The sequence below is a fragment of the Xiphophorus couchianus genome, chromosome 5, assembly GCF_001444195.1.
Source record: "Xiphophorus couchianus chromosome 5, X_couchianus-1.0, whole genome shotgun sequence".
Lineage (NCBI taxonomy): Eukaryota > Metazoa > Chordata > Actinopteri > Cyprinodontiformes > Poeciliidae > Xiphophorus > Xiphophorus couchianus.
The window spans coordinates 1,532,102-1,550,807 of record NC_040232.1 but is presented as its reverse complement, the minus strand read 5'-3'; the positions used below and the strand labels follow the sequence as shown (position 1 = coordinate 1,550,807).

Here is an 18,706-nt window from a genome sequence, read left to right as displayed (position 1 = left end):
CAAAGTTCTGCCAGACGTTCTGACCGTACACAACCGGTTTTGTAGACCAACATCCACTTCACTGACCTGGAACTGTGGAGGAAAGTAACTAGTAATTAGTTACTTAGTTAAGGTGTAATTAAGTACCTGTATTTACACGTTTACATGAATATTCTGAGTTTCTAATGTAACAATTATTTTGTTACATTAGAAATAACATTTGATGGGATGAAAACTGCAGGAAACCCTGGAGAAAAATTCATCATTTGCTGCCATTTTTATTTCACTTAGAAGTTCTGCTAAAGTTAAAAACAGTTTGAGATTAATGTGTTTTTTGTTAAATCTGAAAACAAAACTTTCTGCTCATAAAACTAACTAAAAAGCTTAAAGTAAAAGTTTAACACGGTACGTTTTTATTTGAGTAACATTTTGCAATGGTAACATTACGTGTATTTAAGTATTTTGTTTTTCAAAGTAACTACTTTAACTTGAGTAAATTATTTCTGAAGCTGCAGATTCTCCCCCGAATCATCAATCAGCTGTTATTCTCCTTCCGGTCCACCAGGCGGCGCTGCTGCACCGAAACGGCTCATCTCAGAAGAAGACAGTCAGTCCAAAGTCTGATCCGCCTGTTTGGATTCAGAACTTTGTGGGATTCCTGGTGGACCGAAGCAGCGCTATGAACAGGCTGAAGCTCATCTCCGGACACCTGAGTCCCGGCGGCTCCGCGGCGCCGCTGCCCGACTTACGGAGCTCCGACTGCGGCTGCGCGGCGCCCAGCCCCGGGGACGAGGTGGTGGTGGTCCACGGCCGGAGGACCGCGATCGGAAAGGCCAAGAAAGGAAGTTTTAAGGTAGATACGGTCCGAGAAAACTGCAGAACCCGAACAATACCGGACTTGACCGAGTTAACCCGATGTTCTAACCTGTCCGTTTCGCCGCGAGCCCCTCCCCCTGGCGTTAGGCTCCGCCCACTGAGCGGAAGTGGGATGTTGCGTAGATGACATGTTCCCAGATTTATCAAGTCAAACTTTATTTATTAAGTCAAACTGATTTTAAAGAAAGAGACGAAGATGATTAAAGCCCGTTGAGATCTAAAGACATTAAGAGAAATAAAATCTATTATTATTATAAAGGTTTTCTAATTAATGACTAACTACTAGCATGTTAAAGTTGATCCACTGGGCTAATTGGGACAAATCCCAGTAAGATCCTGGTTTTCTTTAGAAGCAGACTGGGATTAAATGTTCCAGTTTTTAATCTGAAGCAGATTCGTTCACTGGTTTGAACTGGGACTCTGTCTGTCCAACCGCTGCTGTCCAGTCTGGGCGCTACGGAGGCCCGGAGGGGCCACATGCTAACCGCATGCTAACAAACCGTCTTCCTGCAGGACACCACGCCGGACGAGCTGCTGAGCGCCGTGATGACGGCCGTCCTGAAGGACGTGGGACTGTCCCCGGACCAGCTGGGGGACGTCTGTGTGGGTGGGTGTAATACCCAGCCTGGCCTGAAGGGGCGCCCTCCTCTGATCCTGCTAACCAAAGCTTTCTGTCTGCAGGAAACGTTCTGCAGCCTGGAGCCGGAGCGCTGATGGCCCGAGTGGCTCACTTCCTCAGGTCAGAGTCAAGGGTCAGAGGTCAGGTGCTGAGCCCTTTAAAGGGGCGGGGCCTGGAGGTTCTAACATCTGTTCTGGTTGCAGCGGTTTTCCAGAGAAGGTTCCGGTTTACACGGTGAACAGGCAATGCTCCTCTGGCCTGCAGGCGCTGCTCAACATCGCAGGTAACGCCTCACCTGACTCCGCTGGTTCCTCCAGGTCGCCGGCCCAGTCTGACCCGGTTGTTCTGTTTCTCAGGATCCATCCGGAGCGGAACCATCCAGCTGGGCCTGGCCTGCGGGTGAGTCCCTGAAGTTTCCTTCTCTTCCCGTCGGCCGTTCAAAGTTCTCCTGAAGAACAGTTCTCCAGATGTTCAGAGACCCGTTCACTTCAACAAACGGGCCTCTGGTCCAAGATCATCTTGACCTCTGACCTCTGGCCTGCTGCGTTTCAGAGTGGAGAGCATGTCGCTCCGATCCATGGGGGATCCAGGAGATCTGAGCTCCGGACTGTCGGCCAACGCCAAGGCGAGGGACTGCCTGATCCCCATGGGGTGAGAGGAGGCGCGGCCGATCGATCAGTAATCAATAGAATTATGGCTTCAGAATCATGAAGTTGATCCATCAGCAGAAAAACTCTCAGCATGAACGACCTTCACAAAAAGGTCACACAGAGATCAGGATGTTTTCCAATATCCTCGTTTATTTATTGATATTAATGTAATTTTCCGTCTGATCAGAACCAGAACCTTCGTTTGGGTTTTTCTCCTCAGCGTCACGTCGGAGAACGTCGCTGAGCGGTTCCGAGTTTCCCGCCGCCAGCAGGATTCCTTTGCTCTCGACTCGCAGATCAAGTTTGTTGTCTAGTTTTTTAGCTCTGGAGCTTTTTGTCCTTCCTCTGGTTCTCCCAGTCGCTCCAGTGTTCCCAGTAGTTCCGGGTCTGGCCCCGTCCGGGCCGGCGCTGACCCGTGTGTCCCCCGCAGGGCGGCCCGGGCCCGGGACTCGGGGCTGTTCGACCAGGAGATCGTTCCCGTCTCTGTCACGGTCCGGGACGAGTCGGGCCTGGAGCGGCGGCTGGAGATCCGGAGGGACGAGGGAATCCGGGCGGGAACGACCCTGGAGGACCTGGCCCGGCTCCGACCCGCCTTCAAACCTGACGGAACCACCACTGCAGGTCAGAACCGCCCGGCCCGCGGCGCCTTCCCCTGGCCAGTGCCGCTGACTCCGCTCTGTTCCAGGAAACTCCAGCCAGGTGAGCGACGGGGCAGCGGCGGTTCTGCTGGGCCGCCGGGCCGCCGTGGAAGAACTGGGTCTGCCGGTTCTGGGCGTGCTGCGGGGCAGCGCCGTGGTGGGCGTCCCGCCGGACCTGATGGGTGTCGGCCCGGCGCTGGCCATCCCCGCCGCGCTGCGGCAGGCAGGTGAGGCGACCGGTACCTTCTGGATCAGAACCGATCCGACAGAACCAACATTACCTCGATTTTCCTCCTCAGGGCTGAAAGTGAACGACATCGACGTGTTTGAGATCAACGAGGCGTTCGCCAGCCAGGTGTGTGTTAACTCTCTCTCTCTCTCTCCAGGCCGTGTGTGTGTGTGTGTGTTAACTCTCTCTCTCTCTCCAGGCCGTGTGTGTGTGTGTGTGTTAACTCTCTCTCTCTCTCCAGGCCGTGTTCTGCGTTCAGCGTCTCGCTCTTCCTCCAGAGAAGGTGAATCCTTTAGGGGGCGCCATCGCTCTGGGTCACCCTCTGGGCTGCACCGGCGCCCGGCAGGTTGTGACGCTGCTGAACGAGCTGCGGCGCCGAGGCAGGAGGTGGGTCCGGTTCAGCCGCTGCAGCGGAACAGTGTCGGGCCGGGTTCTGACCCGGTTCTGCCCTCTGTCTCTCTCTCAGGGCGTTCGGAGTCGTCTCCATGTGCATCGGGACCGGGATGGGAGCCGCCGCCGTGTTCGAGTACCCCGGGCCTTAGCGACCTGGTTCAGACGGGTCCGACAGCTTCCACCCGGAACATCAGGAACGTTTCCGGTGATTCCAGTTTAATTGGCCCGATTCCTGAAAACTGATTTCAGTTTCTGTCCGACGTTTAAAGTCCAACCTGCCGATAACGATCCGACTGAAATGCCGGGGCAGAACGAGGAGGACCCGTTTCCTCCAGGCTGATTTTCCTCCAGGCTGATTTTCCTCCAGGCTGATTTTCCTCCAGGCTGATTTTCCTCCATATTTTCATGCAGATCCTCTTAAAGGGCCGGTTCAGGCAGAATGTGTTAATGAAACCAGCCGATAACAAACTGATAAAATGTTAATCATTTCTGCTTTGATTTCTTGGAATGAAATGATGTTGACCGTTTCCTCCTGATGACATAATAAAGATAAAATAACAGCTGTGATCTTAAGGTTCGGTTTGTTTCCTCAAAGGGCCTCATGAAAGGTTTTGGCGGGCCGGATTTGGCCCCTGAGCCTCGAGTTTGACACACAAGCTCCAGACCATTCCTCATGTTCAGCTGGGCCGACCCAAATGGTTCTGGTCAGAACCCGTCCCAGTAGAACTCCAGTGTCTGCTGGTTAAATCCAACCAATCAGGACGCTCAAAATATTTAATCATCGCCACAATAAAAGCTTCTCTTTGGAGGCTTTTATTGTGACACCGCTTCCTGTTGAACCCAAATGACGAGTTCAGTGACCGTCAGAACTTCAGCTGGATCTTCAGATGTTTCATTTTTTTAATAATGATTCAGTTTGAGATGAAAGATTTAATAATAAAACATTCAAAATGGCAGCTGTCCAGATCAGAACGGGCCGATCAGAACCAGGAAGTGGGTCCGCCTTCAGGAGGAACTAGGTCACTCTCTGTTTTTTCCGGGCCTGGAACCGCTCCGTTTTGCTCTTAATGGATTTAATGAGCAGCGACAGACTTGGATCCATCGCCTTCTTTGAGTCCAATTCCCGCTCGGTTCCGGCTGCTTCCTGTCCGCCGCCAGGCTCCGCCCCCTCCTGTCCGCCGCCAGGCCCCGTGGCCCGGCGGCGGCGGCGGCGCTGCTTCTCCTCCAGGATGTTCCGCGTGGCTCTGGTGTTCCTGAAGCCGGGGTGTGACGGGTCCAGGTTGAACAGGTGGGAGGTGAAGACGGCCTGGAAGCGCGGGTCGGAGACGTCCACCTGGAGACAGAGACCGCATCATCGACCGACCTACGGAGGGCTGAACCTGCCACTCATTTCTAGGTTTTTATTGTTATTCTTAAATGGTGTTGGTGCAAATTTAATAAATACATAATTAAATAATAACTGTCTTATTAAATACAACAAAACAAAAAGAGCTAAATTAAAGTACTTTAATAATGTCTAAAATAAAAGCTTATTAAAAACAGTTCCCATTTAAATATTTAATTATATCTTTATAAATTAAATATTTATATTTATGTTACAAATAATAGACTAGTATTTAATAGATGGTACATTGTTACTGATGATGACAATTATTTCTATTATTTACCTTTTGACAATTGTTTTGTCTCAGTAAAATGAACAATGGATTCAGGTTTGTGAGAAGAATGGATCTATAAATCCTTGCAGGCAGTGATGGGGAAACTTCTGCCAGTGTGCTAATGGTAAAGCTAACCTTTAGCGTAACACTTTAGCATTTTTGCTAACTTCGAAAACATTTAGCGCACTTAGCTTTCCCTAAATTAATTTTTCCAGATAATTTCTAAACAGCTAATTTTAAAAGTTTCGTAAACTTTAGTTGAATAAAGTTCAATGTCCGTTTTTTTAGTTTTGGTTATAGAAATTCTTCTACTAGTTAGCGGTGGCCGGCCTGTCCGGGTGTAGAAGCAACGCTGCCCCCGTCAGGCCAGTGTGGGAATCGCAGCCCTTCCAGGTAAATCCTGCCTGAGGATGAAGGTCTCACCTGGAAGCCGTCGTCCTCCAGCGGCGCTTCGCCCTTCCTCAGCAGCTTCTTCCTCTTCCTCCTGCTCAGGTTCTGCTGCTCTACGATCTTGTCGTAGTTAAAGTGTTTGTGTTTGGCTTCATCCTCGTCATCCTCCATCAGCAGAGCCATCTGGGCCTGGAAGCAAGCAGACGGTTGAGACTCCTGGAGTCAGACGACAACCCGGCTGGGAATCTTTCTGCACCTTGTGTTTCTGCCGCTCCTCTTCCTCCTCAGCCGTAATCTGTTCTTCCTCTCGTTTCTTCTTCTTCTGTTTCTTCTTCATGTCTGAAACATAAAACACGACATGAATCAGTCAAGGTTCACTTCATTAAAGACGAGCAGAAATGATTTTAACTGAATTTCAGATCCAAAACGAACTGCAGTAAATTAGTCAAGTTTGATTCAAAATGCAGCTTTAAATATCTGGATTTTTTTGTCCAGGTTTGTTTGTCTAAGGTTTAAAGTAGAACAAGGTGAAAACAGAGCAAAGAAACAGGAAGTCAGAACCAGGAGATTGTAATAAAATCTTCTCCCAGCGTCTAACGGCAGAGAAAACAAACTGGATGGATTGATAAACTGCCAGAGCTGCTGCTGGCGGTCGGCTTGATTCTGGGTTTTTCTCTCCTTGGTGGATGAACTCCGTCGCTCTGAGGGAAACGATGAGCCACAGGAAGCTGCAGCGCCGTTACTGACCGGATCGCTCTGCGCCAGCCACATGGCGCCACGACTGAGTGACCGACTGTTTTAAACGCCGACGGCCAGAACAATGTCATTGTGGTAACCGAGCGTCCTGCGGGGACGTCACCTGACGGTCCGAGCTCGTCTGAGAAGAACGGGTCGCCGAGGTCGACATCAGGAGGAAGCTCGTCGTCACTGAGCTCTTCTTCTGCTCCCTGACAGAGAAAACGTCACGTTAGAATAATTACCGCCTGCAGTTCAGAGCTCTGTCAGGAGGAGGCGCCACTCACCTGCTTTCTTTCACTTTTCTTCTGCTTCTTCTTCTCCTTCTTCTTCTGCAGAAACTCCTCCCAGGGCGTCAGCTGGTCCTTGGCCTCCAGCTTCTTCTTCACCAGCCGCTCCGCCGTTTCCTTCAGACCTGAGGAGGAGGACAATGAGTCTCTCTGCCGTCGGGCCGAGAGGCTGGAGGCGGATCCTCCTGGTACCTGGAACCCAGCTGATCTCCATCTCCATGTCCTCCTGCTGCCTCTTCTCTTTGCTCTGGATGTTCTTCAGCAGCTCTCTGTATTTACTGATCTGCTCCTCGCTCCTCTTCTTCTGTTTCTCCTGAGGTTTCTCCTCCACCTCCTCTCCAATCGTCTCTTCTGTTTGAAACAAACAACTCAGCACAACTTCGTCTCCTTAAAGCACCAGAAAATGTTTCTCGATCCTCACCTCCGCCTGCCTCCTCCTCCTGCTCTTCATCTTCGTCTTCCTCACTGGAGGAGGCCAGGTAAGCCTTAAAGTCCAGGTCCAGCAGCTCCTCTTTGTTGAACTTCCTGTTCAGAGCCGTCACGCGCTCGTGGTCCGTCTCATCCCACGTCAGCTGCACCTGATTGGTCCAGAACAGATCCAAGCATGATCAGATTATTGATCATCTCATTAATATTCATTACATTAATAATCATCTCACTATTCCACAATTCAAGCCATTGATCGTAATGAGATGTGAAGCAAACAAAATGGATGAACTTCAGCAGCATATATAATGTGTCTGATTCATTCTCAGGAACCGGACCGGACCAGAACCAGCTGCTGTGGTCAGAAGCTTTAGCTTATAAACTGACTTCAGAGATGGAGAGTCCACCATGAAACAGGTTTTCTGGTCCCGTCAGCCCAGAACCGGTTCTGACCTTGGAGGAGGCGACAGCAGACGAGGTGAACAGCTTGGGCGTGTACGCCGTCAGGTTGATGTCCGTCGCCACGTCTCTGGGCTCCTCGTCAAATGTCACGTCATCAGGAACAAAACTGTTGTGTGAAAGAAGCTTAGAAACTCGAGTTTAACGAAACCCGGGTCGGAACGTTTTAATTCGTCATCGTACCGGAGGTCCAGAACCGAGCAGCTGCTCTCGTATTCGAAGCCGTCGCATTCCTCGTAGATCTTCACCGCCGTCTCCACAGAGTCGCATTCCACCACGGCGTAGAAATACTTGAGACGCTTGAACTGATAATCCCGCAGCTTCTCCCTGTAGACCCTGAGAGGAGCAACAGAACCGCTGAAGCATCTGGACCCAGAACGTCTGCTAGCTAACAGCAAAATGTCTGTTTTTATCTGTTTCTAATTATACCAACAGTAAGCTGCTATAGAGCAGTGGTCCCTAACCACTGCGCCGCGGACCGGTACCGGTCCGCGGACCAATTGGTACCGGGCCGCGCAATAAATAATGAACTACTTCCGGATCTTTTATTTTGAAAATCCTAAACCGGATTTTACCGGTTACGTCTTGCGCGTCAAAATTGAGCCAACTTGCAGCAGAACGAGTAACAAAACAACATCGGAGGGCTGCGGCGCGCCGCCCCAAACAACAGCATCGGACTCGATACTTATGACCCCCCCGGTCCGCAGCAAAATTGCGACGGGCTGCCCGGTCCGCGCGACTAAAGAGGTTGGGGACCGCTGCTATAGAGAATGCTGCTGCCTATAGTGACACCTGGTGGTAGAAAGTACACACTGCTGCCTCACAATTATTATTGTTATTGTCTTCTTCTACTGTTATACAAACTGAACATTTGGAGGCTGAACAAACAGAGAAATGACTCCATAGCGCCCCCTGGCTGTTTTCAGAGGATCCTCCACACTGACAGCCGATGAGCTGCAAACCGCCCAGCAGGGGGCAGCGCAGCAGCAGGAACCTCCCAGGTCACCTGTCTTCCTCCGTCTCGTTCTCCGAATCGTCCGGCAGCACCTTCAGCTCCGGTGGTCCCTGCGTCTCCTCCACCTTCAGCCTCTCCTTCCCAAACTCTGAAGGGAAAATCTGGACAACAATACCCACAATGCACTGCTGTTAGTCAGGACAAAAGGGCGAACTGGCTTGGTTCTGTCGGTGGGTAGAATAAAATCAGATTGTTGATCCAACATGGCGGCTTCGGAGGGCCAGATGAACCCTGGGTCTCGTCTCTCAGGCACAGTTACCTTCACAGACAGCACAGCGCCCCCTTTAGGTACGAAGGAGCTGAACAGAGCCAGCAGATCTTTGGCCTTCATTCGATCCCAGTCCATGTTACAGACGGCGAGCCGAGCAGAAACCTGGAACACGTTCAGAACTCGTTCAGGACACGGTAAGAACTGGTTAGGACCTCGCTCCGCTCCGTGCCGCGCCGCGCCGCCTCACCTCCTCGCTCCGCCGAGCGTCTCTGCACAGCTCCCCCCAGTCGTGTTCGATCTGCTCTTCCTCCTTCCTCAGGATGTCGTCCACATCATCATCATCCTCGTCTTCATCAGAGCTGGTCTCCATGTTTCCTTTTCCTCGGGCCAGATCCGGTCCGCTGTCATCGTCAGAGTCCAGACCGGACTCTTCATCATCATCATCATCATCATCATCTCCTGACTGATGCTCCTCCTCGTCATCATCTGAGGAAGACATGAATGCTAACTCAGTTAGCTTTAGCTGTCATTCTTCAGAACATAAAGAACTAAACATGAGGAAATAAAAGTTCATCTTTGACTTTATTTAAACAAGCCGAATGTTTGTTTGTTTGAACTGAGAAGATTTTTTCCTGGAGACGATATTTGTTATGAAACGTCTCAGAAATAAATAAACTGGACTGATGTGAAATCAGAGGATGAAAAATGATTCTGACCTTCTTCTGCTGCTCTGATTCCTCGTCCGAGATGCTTCTTCTTCTGTCCCTGGACCTGAACGTCATCCTCCTCCTCCTTCTCCTCTTCCTCCTCCTCTTCTTCCTCCTTCTCCTCCTCTTCCTCCTCCAGCTGGTAGAAGCGCCTCAGGTCGGCGGCGGTGGACAGCTGGACGGGTCGTCCTCTCTTGTCCACCGTCTGCTTCGTCTGGAAGCGCCGGTCGTGGAACATGGACTGGAAACGTTTGTCGATCTTCACTTTGTGTTCTTTCTCTGGCATTTCCCAGAACCTGGGGTCCTTCTGGACCCGACGGAACCGCTCATCGTCGGCCTGCTCCTTCCTGGACGACATGTTGGGGGAAAGCACAGCGCCGCCTGCAGGACAGGAGCAGCTGGGATCAGCTGATTAGCATCTGAAAAGCTCAAATAAAACCTGAAGGAGGAAGTTCAGAGGATCACATCCCCGAATCCAACGTCTTTCTAACCAAACGACCAGACAGACTGAAAGAGGAGCAGCAAAAGCAAAGGAAGCGGATTAGCAGAGCTAGCTAACAGCCGATGAAGCCATCAGTTCGTCACTGTGGAGTATCATCTCTGCTCAGCAGACACTGAGCTGTTAGCATGTTAGCATGTCATGAAACTTCTTCAGTCAGAGGCCTTTTCTGATTGGTTGCAGGACTGACTGCTACTGCAGATCCTTCCATCCACAAACATTTTTCATCCGCTCTGATGTCTGCGCGGATCTTCTTCCAGCAAACATAAATAAATACACCTCTGACCTTTGACCTCACCTACTGATCTGATCAGAACCGAACAGGTGGAAAATTCACACCGCAATAATTCAACTGAATCTTGTTAAATGATTGGTTTATTATTTTCCGTCGGCTGGTTTTTATTTGGTGAAAATGACGAACTGAACCAGTTTATGATGAAATAACAGCAGAAACATTAAAAACCACCGAGCCGATTATCGGAACATCTTATGGATCAGAGAATATGAGACCAACTAAAGTCTGGTACCGGACCGGTTCATTTAAAACCCAGAGAAAAAGCACAGAGTCCGGCGGATAAGCAGCTAGCAGGACCAACCAGAACCAGAACCAGAACCAGCGGCTGGAATTAAAAATAAAAGTTACCGTATCTAAGCCTCCTCACACGTGTTTTCCCAGCATGCACTCTGCTCCTTCCGCCTCTGACTCAGTACGGCGCGAACAGAGGGACAAAAAGGGCGAACCGCAGATCGCTCGGTGAACGTTCAGATTCAGGTTTTATTATCCAAATTATTTATACTTCCTATAATAATCAGAAAATAAACTGTCACATAAACGTTTTTATGTTTTTAAATAAAACTTTAATTTAACCAGTAAATATGTTAAAAGGTAAAAAAAAAAATAGTTTTAATTGCATTTAATTTCCATAACATGACAAAATGACCCAGTTATTTTTACCAACTTGATGATTCATTTTGTTTTTGGAGGAAAATGCAAAACAGTTCAAACAGTCATGTGTTTATTATTCAACATGAATTCAATCATATTTCAGGTCTTTTTATTTATTAAATTCACTCAGAGATTCTTCATGTTTTATGTTAATGAGCCTAAATGGACCAAAGATTAGAGATAAGATAAATCTTTATTGTCATTGTCACAAGGACAACAAAATTTAAAAGGTGCCATCAGTCAGTTAAAAACAAACTTAAAAACAAAAAATAACTGTCTCACAATTCACACACAACGCAAGAATCAACAAACAACTGGCAGAAAAAAAAAGTAAGAACAGCCACATTCTCACATACATCATTTATGATGATTAATGGTTGTTTTTGATTGCATTTAGTTTTGTCATTGCTGTCGGGTAGAAACTGTCTCTGAGACGGTTGGTTCTGGTTCTGGTTGCTCTGTATCTTCTGCCTGAAGGCAGCAGTGTGAACAGAGAAGGTCCGGGGTGAGAAGTGTCCTTTGTGATGTGTTGTGCTTTTCTTAGACAGCGGTCGCTGTGCAGGTCCTCCAGTGAGGGGAGAGGGCAGCCAATGATTTTTTGGGCTGTATTCACAACCCTTTGGAGAGCTTAAATAGAAAAATAAAATTATTATTTTATAGTTTATAGTTATAGTAACTCCAGTTTTTCAGTTGAAATATTTTCAGGTTTTAGTTGTTTTTATTTTTCCAGGTTGTGAATTTAATCCCAGTAATCCCAGTAATCCCAGTAATCTGACTTCGGCTCCGCTTCCAGCCTCTGATCCAGTTCCTTCGCTTGGATCCGCCCACCGGGTCTTCCGACCGGCCGCGAACGGAGGTCACCGAGGTCACTGCGGGCAGGAAGCCGCCATATTGGAGTTCTTCTGGCTGGAAGCGGAACCATGAGCTGCCGGGGGGTCCAGAAGCTCCTGCAGGGAGCCGGTTCTGGTCCGGCAGGGTGGACCCGGACCCCCGCGGCCTACTGCTGCTGCAGGTTTAGATCTGGACCCAGCAGGGCCCGGTCCGTACCCGGTACTGGTTCCGGACCCGGATCTGGATCAGGCAGCATCAATGTGTTCAACAGGGAGATGAAGAGGAGGCAGAAGAACTGGGCCGCGGTTCTGAAGGACGGGCACCAGTACGACTACCTGAGAGAAGAGGTGAAACTGGGGTTCGGTTCGGGATTCAGGTTCTGATGATGGAGTTCAGTCTGGATTGTTATTGAAAATGGATTTAGTCATGAATTCATGTTTTCATTCCTCCTGAGTTCAGTAATGGAACCATCAGAACCAGAACCTGGTGGTCTGGACCTTCTGGACTCCTCAGGTCTGGTTCTGGTTCCGGACCGGTTCTGGTTCTCCAGGAGGAACAGTCTCATCTGGATCTTGTGTTCTGCAGGTCGGCAGTCGAGTGGCTGATCGGGTTTATGACATCGCCAGGTGAGTTCTGGTTCTGGTCCAGCAGGAACCATGAAACCAGTTCAATCTGATTGGTTTCCATCTGAAGTCCAGTCTGGCAGGTTCTGATCCGTTTGTCCTCTCCTCAGGACATTTCCCCTGGCTCTGGACATGGGAGGAGGAAAAAGTTACATAGCAGAACATCTGAGCAAGGTGAGGAAGAGGAGGAGGAGGAAGAGGAAGAGACTCCTCCAACCTGCAGCTCCATCCTGAACTGGGAATCTTCCAGATTCCCAGTTTACAAGTTTTGGTTGAGTTTTTCCTCTCTGATGTTCCAGGAAGTGGTGCAGCGTTTGGTTCTGACTGACGTCTCCCAGCAGGCTCTGGTGAGTGCTGACCCACATCCCAATGGACCCGGTTCATCCCAGTGGACCCGGTTCATCCCAATGGACCCGGTTCTCTGTGTTGTGTTTCAGAAGCTGGGCCGGCGGTCAGAGATTCCCACCCGGAGCGTTGTGGCCGATGAGGAGTTCCTGCCGTTCAGGGAGAACAGTTTCCACCTGGTGGTGAGCAGCCTCAGGTGAGACGCAGCTTTACCTGCAGAGCCTGGCTTCCTCCATCAGGGGGCGCTCAGCTCAGGTTTTACATGAGAGATCGATCAGGGAACAGATCAATACGGAGCTAACAGAACAACGACTCACACGTAAACACAAGGAAACAAACGTAGCAGAAAAACGCTGCAAACAGGAAGTCCTCCAGACCAGCAGGGGGAGTCAGACACTAAAACACCAAACATCCAGGAGAAACAGAGGAAGACAGAACAGTCTAGTTTTTCTTCATGTCTTTTTCAAACATGCGGATTTTTACAGTATTACAGAACAGCAGCATATTAGATAATACTACAGTATCTACTCCAAACTCCCCCTAGTGGTTGGAGGACTTCTGTTCTGTACAGGATCTTGTTTCTAAAGTTACACTGTAAAACAATAACAGCAGTAGTTTGATTTATTTAGCCTGTCACAGAGGAAAAACTATGTGTGTTCATTCTTTAAACCTGTGTTTTTTCTATATTCATATTTATAAATGTCACGGTTCCAAACTAAATTTATTTAATTCTGAGTTAAATATTTAACTAACTAAATATTAGCTTAGTAAGCTAAATGCTTTGCTTACTACATATCTATTTAGCAAGCTGAATATTTAGGTAATTATTTAGCTTATTAAATATGTAGTAAGTTTAGAAAATATTTTGGGTAATAAATAGCTAACTAAATATTTAGCTTGTTAAATGTTTAGTCAGACTTACCTGAAATATTTAGTTAGCTAAATATTTAGATGATATTTAGCCCTTTAGTTTGTAGTTTTGCTCTTTCTGATGCGGCTCCCTTTCACAGCCTCCACTGGATCAACGACCTTCCCCGGGCGCTCAGCGAGGTACGGTCAGAGGTTCTGTCTGTGGTTCTGTGTTTGGGTCGACTCCGCCCTCATGCTGCCTCTCCCAGCAGATCCATCGGGTCCTGAAGCCGGACGGCGTCTTCGTCGGCGCCATGGCGGGCGGTGACACGCTGTACGAGCTGCGCTGCTCGCTGCAGCTGGCCCAGATGGAGCGGGAGGGCGGCTTCTCGCCCCACGTCTCCCCCTACACCGCCGTCACCGACCTGGGGAACCTGCTGGGCCGGGCCCGCTTCAACATGCTCACCGTGGTGAGGTTCTGGTTCTGCTAGGCCCGATCCAGCAGCTGTTAGAGGTTCTGAGGGACTCGGCTTGACTCAGTCCATTCAGTATTCCAAGTTTGTCTTTATATCAAAATGAGCTAAAATGCTAATTTTAGCTCATTTTGCTTTTAGCTAAAAGCACTTAGCTAAAGTGCTTTTAGCTAAAATTAGCATTTTAGCTAAAAGCTGACTTTAGCATGAGGGCTAACGTCAGCTACAGGCATGTTGACCTGTATTAGCGTATTGCATATTGTATGCAGACAGCAGTGTGTAGCAGCAATGCTAAAATGATCCAAAAGGCTAATGTTAGCCTAAGTGCTAGCATTAGTTCTGGTTCTGGACGGTTTGTCTGAAGCGTTGACCTCGGTGCACAGAGCAGGAAGTTCCTGTAGGAATCAATAAAAACTTCCACCGCTCAGCTGAGCCACGTTTCTTCCTGAAGCAGCAGACAGTGAAGCAGTCTGACCTTTGACCTCTCCTTCTCTGTGTTTTCAGGACGTTGATGATGTTCAGGTTCATTATCCAGGAATCATGGAGCTCATGACGGACCTGCAAGGTACAGAGCTCAGAAATCCAAACAGTAACGTTTCCTGCAGAGGAGCAGACTGAGACGTGTCGCCCCCTGCAGGCATGGGGGAGAGTAACTGCGCGTGGAACAGGCGCTCCATGCTGCAGCGCGACACCATGCTAGCAGCCGCAGCCGTCTATAAAGGTGAGGAGACGCGCTCTGGACCAATCAGATCGCTGGTGGATGATGAGATGAGAACCTGAGATTCTAATCTGGATTAGCAGGGAGCCACAGCAGAAATCTGGTTTTAGTTTCATCAGAACTCTGTCTGCAGCGTTTGGACCCGGTTTTAACTGGACTTTATGAACTTCCTGTTAGTTCCACTAATCATTTATGGATTTATGGATTAGCTTCCAGCTAATTCTGGACTGAATGTTTATATGTTCTTCATGACCAGAGGATAAATGGTCATGAAGGTTCTGATCCAAAAACAAAAATTGATCAGAATTTCAAGCAGAAAGTTTGGAGTAGTCCAGGTTTTAATTTCTTCATGCCTGTAATCTACCGGATTGGATTAAGCTGGTCTGATTCTGGACCAGCGGGACGTTTCATCCTGTCTGTCTCATTTCAGAGATGTACGGAAACCCGGACGGGTCAGTTCCCGCCACCTTCCAGATCCTCCACATGATTGGCTGGAAGCCTCACGAGTCCCAGGTGAGAGCAGGCCCTTTAACAGCCAATCAGCAGCAGGGGAACAGGCCCCGCCCCCTGAGCTGCTACGCTTCACTGCTCTGCTCCCTCAGGTTGGGTTATATCCATACGGAGGGCTGATCCTGCCAAAATCAAAATGGTTTGACGACGTAATTATTGTGGAAAATATTGAATCCAGAAAATAAGAACTTTCTAAACTTAATTTCTTATACAGGTTGACAAATATTTTTGTTTTACTAATTATTTCTTTTACTTTTTCTTATTTTTTCATATTCTGTATTAATTTAATACCAATGACATTGACTTTGATTTGATCATACATTGATTTATTTTCTCCAGTATGTCCATTTTGCATTTTCTCCACTACTCTTTTCTCCTTTGCTTATTTCCATTTTATTTTTGATTATGTTTTCATTTTTTCTTGTCCTGTTTCCTTCTGAATTTAAACTGTCGGAAAAGAAAAGAGAACAGGAATAAAATAAAAATGAATCTGTAAATAAACAAAAACAATGAGAAAAAAGGAAAAGAGAAAATTGGTTAATGCGTGATGAAATCAAGAGACTGAACAAAAAATAGTATTAAATAAAGAGAATATGACAAATTTAGAAAAAAAAATTATAATAAAATAGCGGCGGTGTTTAATTAATGCTGCTGAAAATTATAAGTATTAGTGAGTGTCATTGTATAATCAAATAAGATGGAAAAGTTCTTAATTTTTATTTTTTGGAAGCAATATTTGGCACATGAATTACTTTTTGAAGCCATTTATTTATTTCCATAGTCACAGTTTTGACAGGATCTTCCTTCCGTAGTTGACTTAATAAACCAAACAGGGAAAAACCCAAGAGCAGGTTTGGGAACCTCCATAAAAACATTAAAACGGTTTTCTGCTCCGTGGTTCCTGCAGGCCAAGCCGGCCCGCCGCGGCTCCGCCACCGTGTCCTTCAGAGATCTGGCCAAGGTCAGCCGAACCGGTGGCGCCGACCGGTCCTAGGGTCATGACCTCACCGGGTCAGGCGTCCAGGAGCAAGAGGTTCTGGTTCTGCCTGTAAATGTTGTATAGAAACCTGCTTGTGGGAAATAAACTGAGTAGTGAAGGAAACATGTAACTAGTGAGTGTGTTCTCTCTGATGAAGCTGCTGCCACTCACACACCCCCCCTGCACTCACACACACACACACATCAATACACATGTTTGCATGGCTATCATTGTGGGGACTTTCCATTGACTTCCACTCATTTCTACAGCCTAACTCTTTTTATGTTACCCCTCCAGGGTCTTTTGTGGCTCTAGTGTCCCTTATATCACAGTAGGCTGACAGGAAACGGGGAAGGAGAGGCGGGAAGACACGCGGCAAATGTCGCCGGGTCCGGGAGTCGAACCCGCAACGGCCGCGTTGAGGACTCAAGGCCTCCAAACATGGGTCGGGCTAACCACTACGCCACCACGGCACGCCCTCTACAGCCTAACTCTAACCAAAACTCAATTCACACTGTAGTCCTAAGTCTGACCTCTGACCCTCTTGTAGGGACCAGGCTTCGGTCCCCACAACGTAATATATGTCAGGAAAATGGAAAATATTACACACACACACACCGTCAGACACACACACATTTGGCTAATCGTGACTCGACATGCAGATCTGCTCTGGATCCTCCAGACAGTTTTCCTTCAGCTGGTCTGGAATATAACAGGATTAAATCTGATTATGATCTGAAGCAGATTAGAGCTCAGATTATTGATCATTTCTGGATGAATTCAGTCAGAAAGAGGAAAACATGTTGGACAGAAAATGTCTGAATTCTGGAGTTAAAATCCAGAAATGACCTTTGACCTTTCAGGCTCTAAGTGAGCAGCAGAACCAGAGCAGTCAACTTCCTGGACAGGAACCGAACTGTCCGGATGAAACCAGACCTGAAGTCCCGCTTGAGCTGCTTCCTCACCTGGTTGTGATCAGAGCAGAACCTCCACTCTGGACCCAAAGGATCCAGAACTTCTGCCTCCGTAGACCCGGACCGGAGTTACAACAACCGGACCGGAGTTACAACAACGGACCGGTCCAATAAAGTTCCAACAGATCAAATCGACAGCTCGATTAGTTAGCAACAGGAAGTGATGAGGAATGAACGTTTCTATCTATAAGTTCTAGTTCTAGGAAGATGGAGAACAAAATCTGGACAGAATGTGGAGGAGAGCTGGGGTTAAAGGTCAAACCAGGCTGTTTCCTGGTATTTTAAAATAAAAGTTTTAACAAAAAAGGTTCAAATTACTAATTTAAAAACTATTAATAATTTGATTATTTATTGGTGCTTATGAAACAATGTTTCATTACAGCCTGAGTTAAAAGTTGATGTAAAAATGAAATAGAAAACATTAAAGGTCTGATTCCTGATGTTTCCACAGGATTGCAGAAAATTATTTCATTCTCAGTTATTTTTTCCATTTCAACCTAAATTTTTTTATAAAAAACCCCAAAACTTCCTTTTATTGTCATTGTGAATGAAGAAAGCACAACGAAATTTAAAAAATAGCAACAAGTAAAATAATAAGTCTCTCAATAAGTATAAAATGGTTTGAAATGTTTATTTAGTTTTTTATTTGAGCTGAGTCAGTATTTTATAATCTCTCATCTAACGATATCAGATAGATATAGAAAATGATTATTTTTTTTAATGTTTTCAGTCAGAAATGTCTACATTTATGAAGTTAAGGTGAACGTGACGTCAGATTAAATAGATTAAATTTCACGGAAGTTTGATTCGTTCGGTCCGGTGAAAAGAGACTCAAAGTGATATTTGACGACCTGACTTTTAAATATATTGCTTTGGTTTTAGTTTTATTTAATTTTGAAGAGGAATATTTAGACTGGGGGTTACCTGAAACTTTGTGTCTGTCACGTGACCGCGTTGCCATGGCAGCGCCTCATGTTGCTATTCCCGCAGATCTGCGGTTCGCTTCGCGTTCCTGAAACCTGCGGGGTTTAAATCTGCTGCTGCCGTGGAGCCGATCGGTGAAATAAGATGGTGAGGAAATATTTATTTTCATCAATAACTTGGTAGATGTCGGCATCACGGTGCGGTTCAAAGTTCTGTTAGCATGGTAGCTTAGCATCAGCAGCTCTAACGGTGTGGATGTCTCCGGGTTTCCCACCTCCAGCCGCCGAAGAACAGAAACAAGAAGTCCGGGAAGGGGAAGCCCTCCGCGGTGGTGGACGCTCTGTCCACGGAGGAGATGTCCAAGGACCAGGTGGGAGCCGCTGGTTGATGCTAGTGAGGCTAACTGGTGTTTGTTCACTCTTTAGTTAATCTGTGTAACCGAATAAAAACATTTCAGTCCGGTTCTGACCAATCCGGAACCGATTCAACCTGTCGGAACCAACATGAAGCAGGTTAATGTTAGAGAGGAGGAACCGGGAATCGAACCACCGAACTGTGGATTAGCCCTGAAAGCGTGCGCAGCTCCATCTGCTGGAGAACAGGAGGAATTACAACAAAAATCTAAACATCTGATTGGTCAGAACGAGGCCGCTGTTTAAACCTCTCTCTGCTACTGCTGGTTTCAGTTTGTACATCAGATTTTACTTAAATCCATATCATTTTCACCATAATTTAGGCAACATATTCCAAATGTGTTATT

At 47.4% G+C, this 18,706-nt stretch overlaps 4 protein-coding genes across 11 annotated transcripts in view; 3 read left to right on the top strand and 1 right to left on the bottom strand.

Annotated features, from left to right (window-relative positions):
• The first annotated feature begins 391 nt into the window (after positions 1-391).
• acaa1 (acetyl-CoA acyltransferase 1) lies at positions 392-3,951 on the top strand. Of its 2 annotated transcripts, XR_003595458.1 has the most exons (13): positions 393-832; positions 1,369-1,462; positions 1,537-1,594; positions 1,678-1,757; positions 1,831-1,873; positions 2,027-2,125; positions 2,345-2,425; positions 2,555-2,745; positions 2,810-2,989; positions 3,062-3,117; positions 3,233-3,378; positions 3,458-3,719; positions 3,752-3,951. XR_003595458.1 is itself a non-coding variant. In XM_028016971.1 (12 exons), exons 1-12 carry the CDS (start codon positions 659-661, stop codon positions 3,531-3,533), a joined length of 1,278 nt encoding a protein of 425 aa, XP_027872772.1. In that variant the 5' UTR covers positions 392-658; the 3' UTR covers positions 3,534-3,951. The 2 variants fall into 2 exon arrangements, 1 of the variants encoding a protein (XP_027872772.1); XM_028016971.1 differs by having other exon boundaries at positions 392-832; positions 3,458-3,951.
• Positions 3,952-4,181: 230 nt separating this feature from the next.
• Positions 4,182-18,706, bottom strand: part of esf1 (ESF1 nucleolar pre-rRNA processing protein) — a 24,804-nt gene continuing 10,279 nt past the window's right edge. For 2 of the 3 annotated variants that reach the window (XM_028016954.1, XM_028016955.1), the window contains exons 2-13: positions 8,816-9,024; positions 8,617-8,730; positions 8,349-8,458; positions 7,526-7,678; positions 7,337-7,451; positions 6,879-7,035; positions 6,650-6,808; positions 6,455-6,582; positions 6,292-6,379; positions 5,689-5,771; positions 5,466-5,621; positions 4,182-4,717 (exon numbers count right to left, since the gene is read on the bottom strand). In XM_028016954.1, coding sequence (XP_027872755.1) covers positions 4,400-4,717; positions 5,466-5,621; positions 5,689-5,771; positions 6,292-6,379; positions 6,455-6,582; positions 6,650-6,808; positions 6,879-7,035; positions 7,337-7,451; positions 7,526-7,678; positions 8,349-8,458; positions 8,617-8,730; positions 8,816-8,938 — 1,704 coding nt within the window. In that variant the 5' untranslated portion in view covers positions 8,939-9,024 and the 3' untranslated portion in view covers positions 4,182-4,399. Of the gene's footprint in view, positions 4,718-5,465; positions 5,622-5,688; positions 5,772-6,291; positions 6,380-6,454; positions 6,583-6,649; positions 6,809-6,878; positions 7,036-7,336; positions 7,452-7,525; positions 7,679-8,348; positions 8,459-8,616; positions 8,731-8,815; positions 9,055-9,284; positions 9,657-10,417; positions 10,510-18,706 lie in introns of those variants that run through there. The other variant, XM_028016953.1, reaches the window with a different exon arrangement.
• Positions 11,579-16,178, top strand: ndufaf5 (NADH:ubiquinone oxidoreductase complex assembly factor 5). 3 transcript variants are annotated; one of them, XM_028016975.1, is made up of 11 exons: positions 11,579-11,898; positions 12,137-12,177; positions 12,285-12,348; positions 12,474-12,521; positions 12,612-12,715; positions 13,530-13,569; positions 13,638-13,838; positions 14,346-14,406; positions 14,479-14,562; positions 14,990-15,072; positions 15,977-16,178. In XM_028016975.1, the coding sequence occupies exons 1-11, from the start codon at positions 11,641-11,643 to the stop codon at positions 16,061-16,063; spliced, it is 1,071 nt and encodes a 356-aa protein (XP_027872776.1). In that variant the 5' UTR covers positions 11,579-11,640; the 3' UTR covers positions 16,064-16,178. The 3 variants fall into 3 exon arrangements, with proteins under 3 accessions (XP_027872776.1, XP_027872778.1, XP_027872777.1); XM_028016977.1 differs by having other exon boundaries at positions 11,580-11,898; positions 12,516-12,521; XM_028016976.1 differs by having other exon boundaries at positions 11,581-11,898; positions 13,641-13,838.
• The window catches only part of LOC114144295 (dynein regulatory complex subunit 4), a 4,443-nt gene continuing 3,427 nt past the window's right edge, over positions 17,691-18,706 (top strand). The window contains exons 1-2 of one of the 3 annotated variants that reach the window (XM_028016962.1): positions 17,691-18,093; positions 18,227-18,339. In XM_028016962.1, coding sequence (XP_027872763.1) covers positions 18,334-18,339 — 6 coding nt within the window. In that variant the 5' untranslated portion in view covers positions 17,691-18,093; positions 18,227-18,333. The remainder of the gene's footprint in view (positions 18,094-18,226; positions 18,340-18,706) is intronic. The other 2 variants (XM_028016960.1, XM_028016961.1) reach the window with 2 other exon arrangements.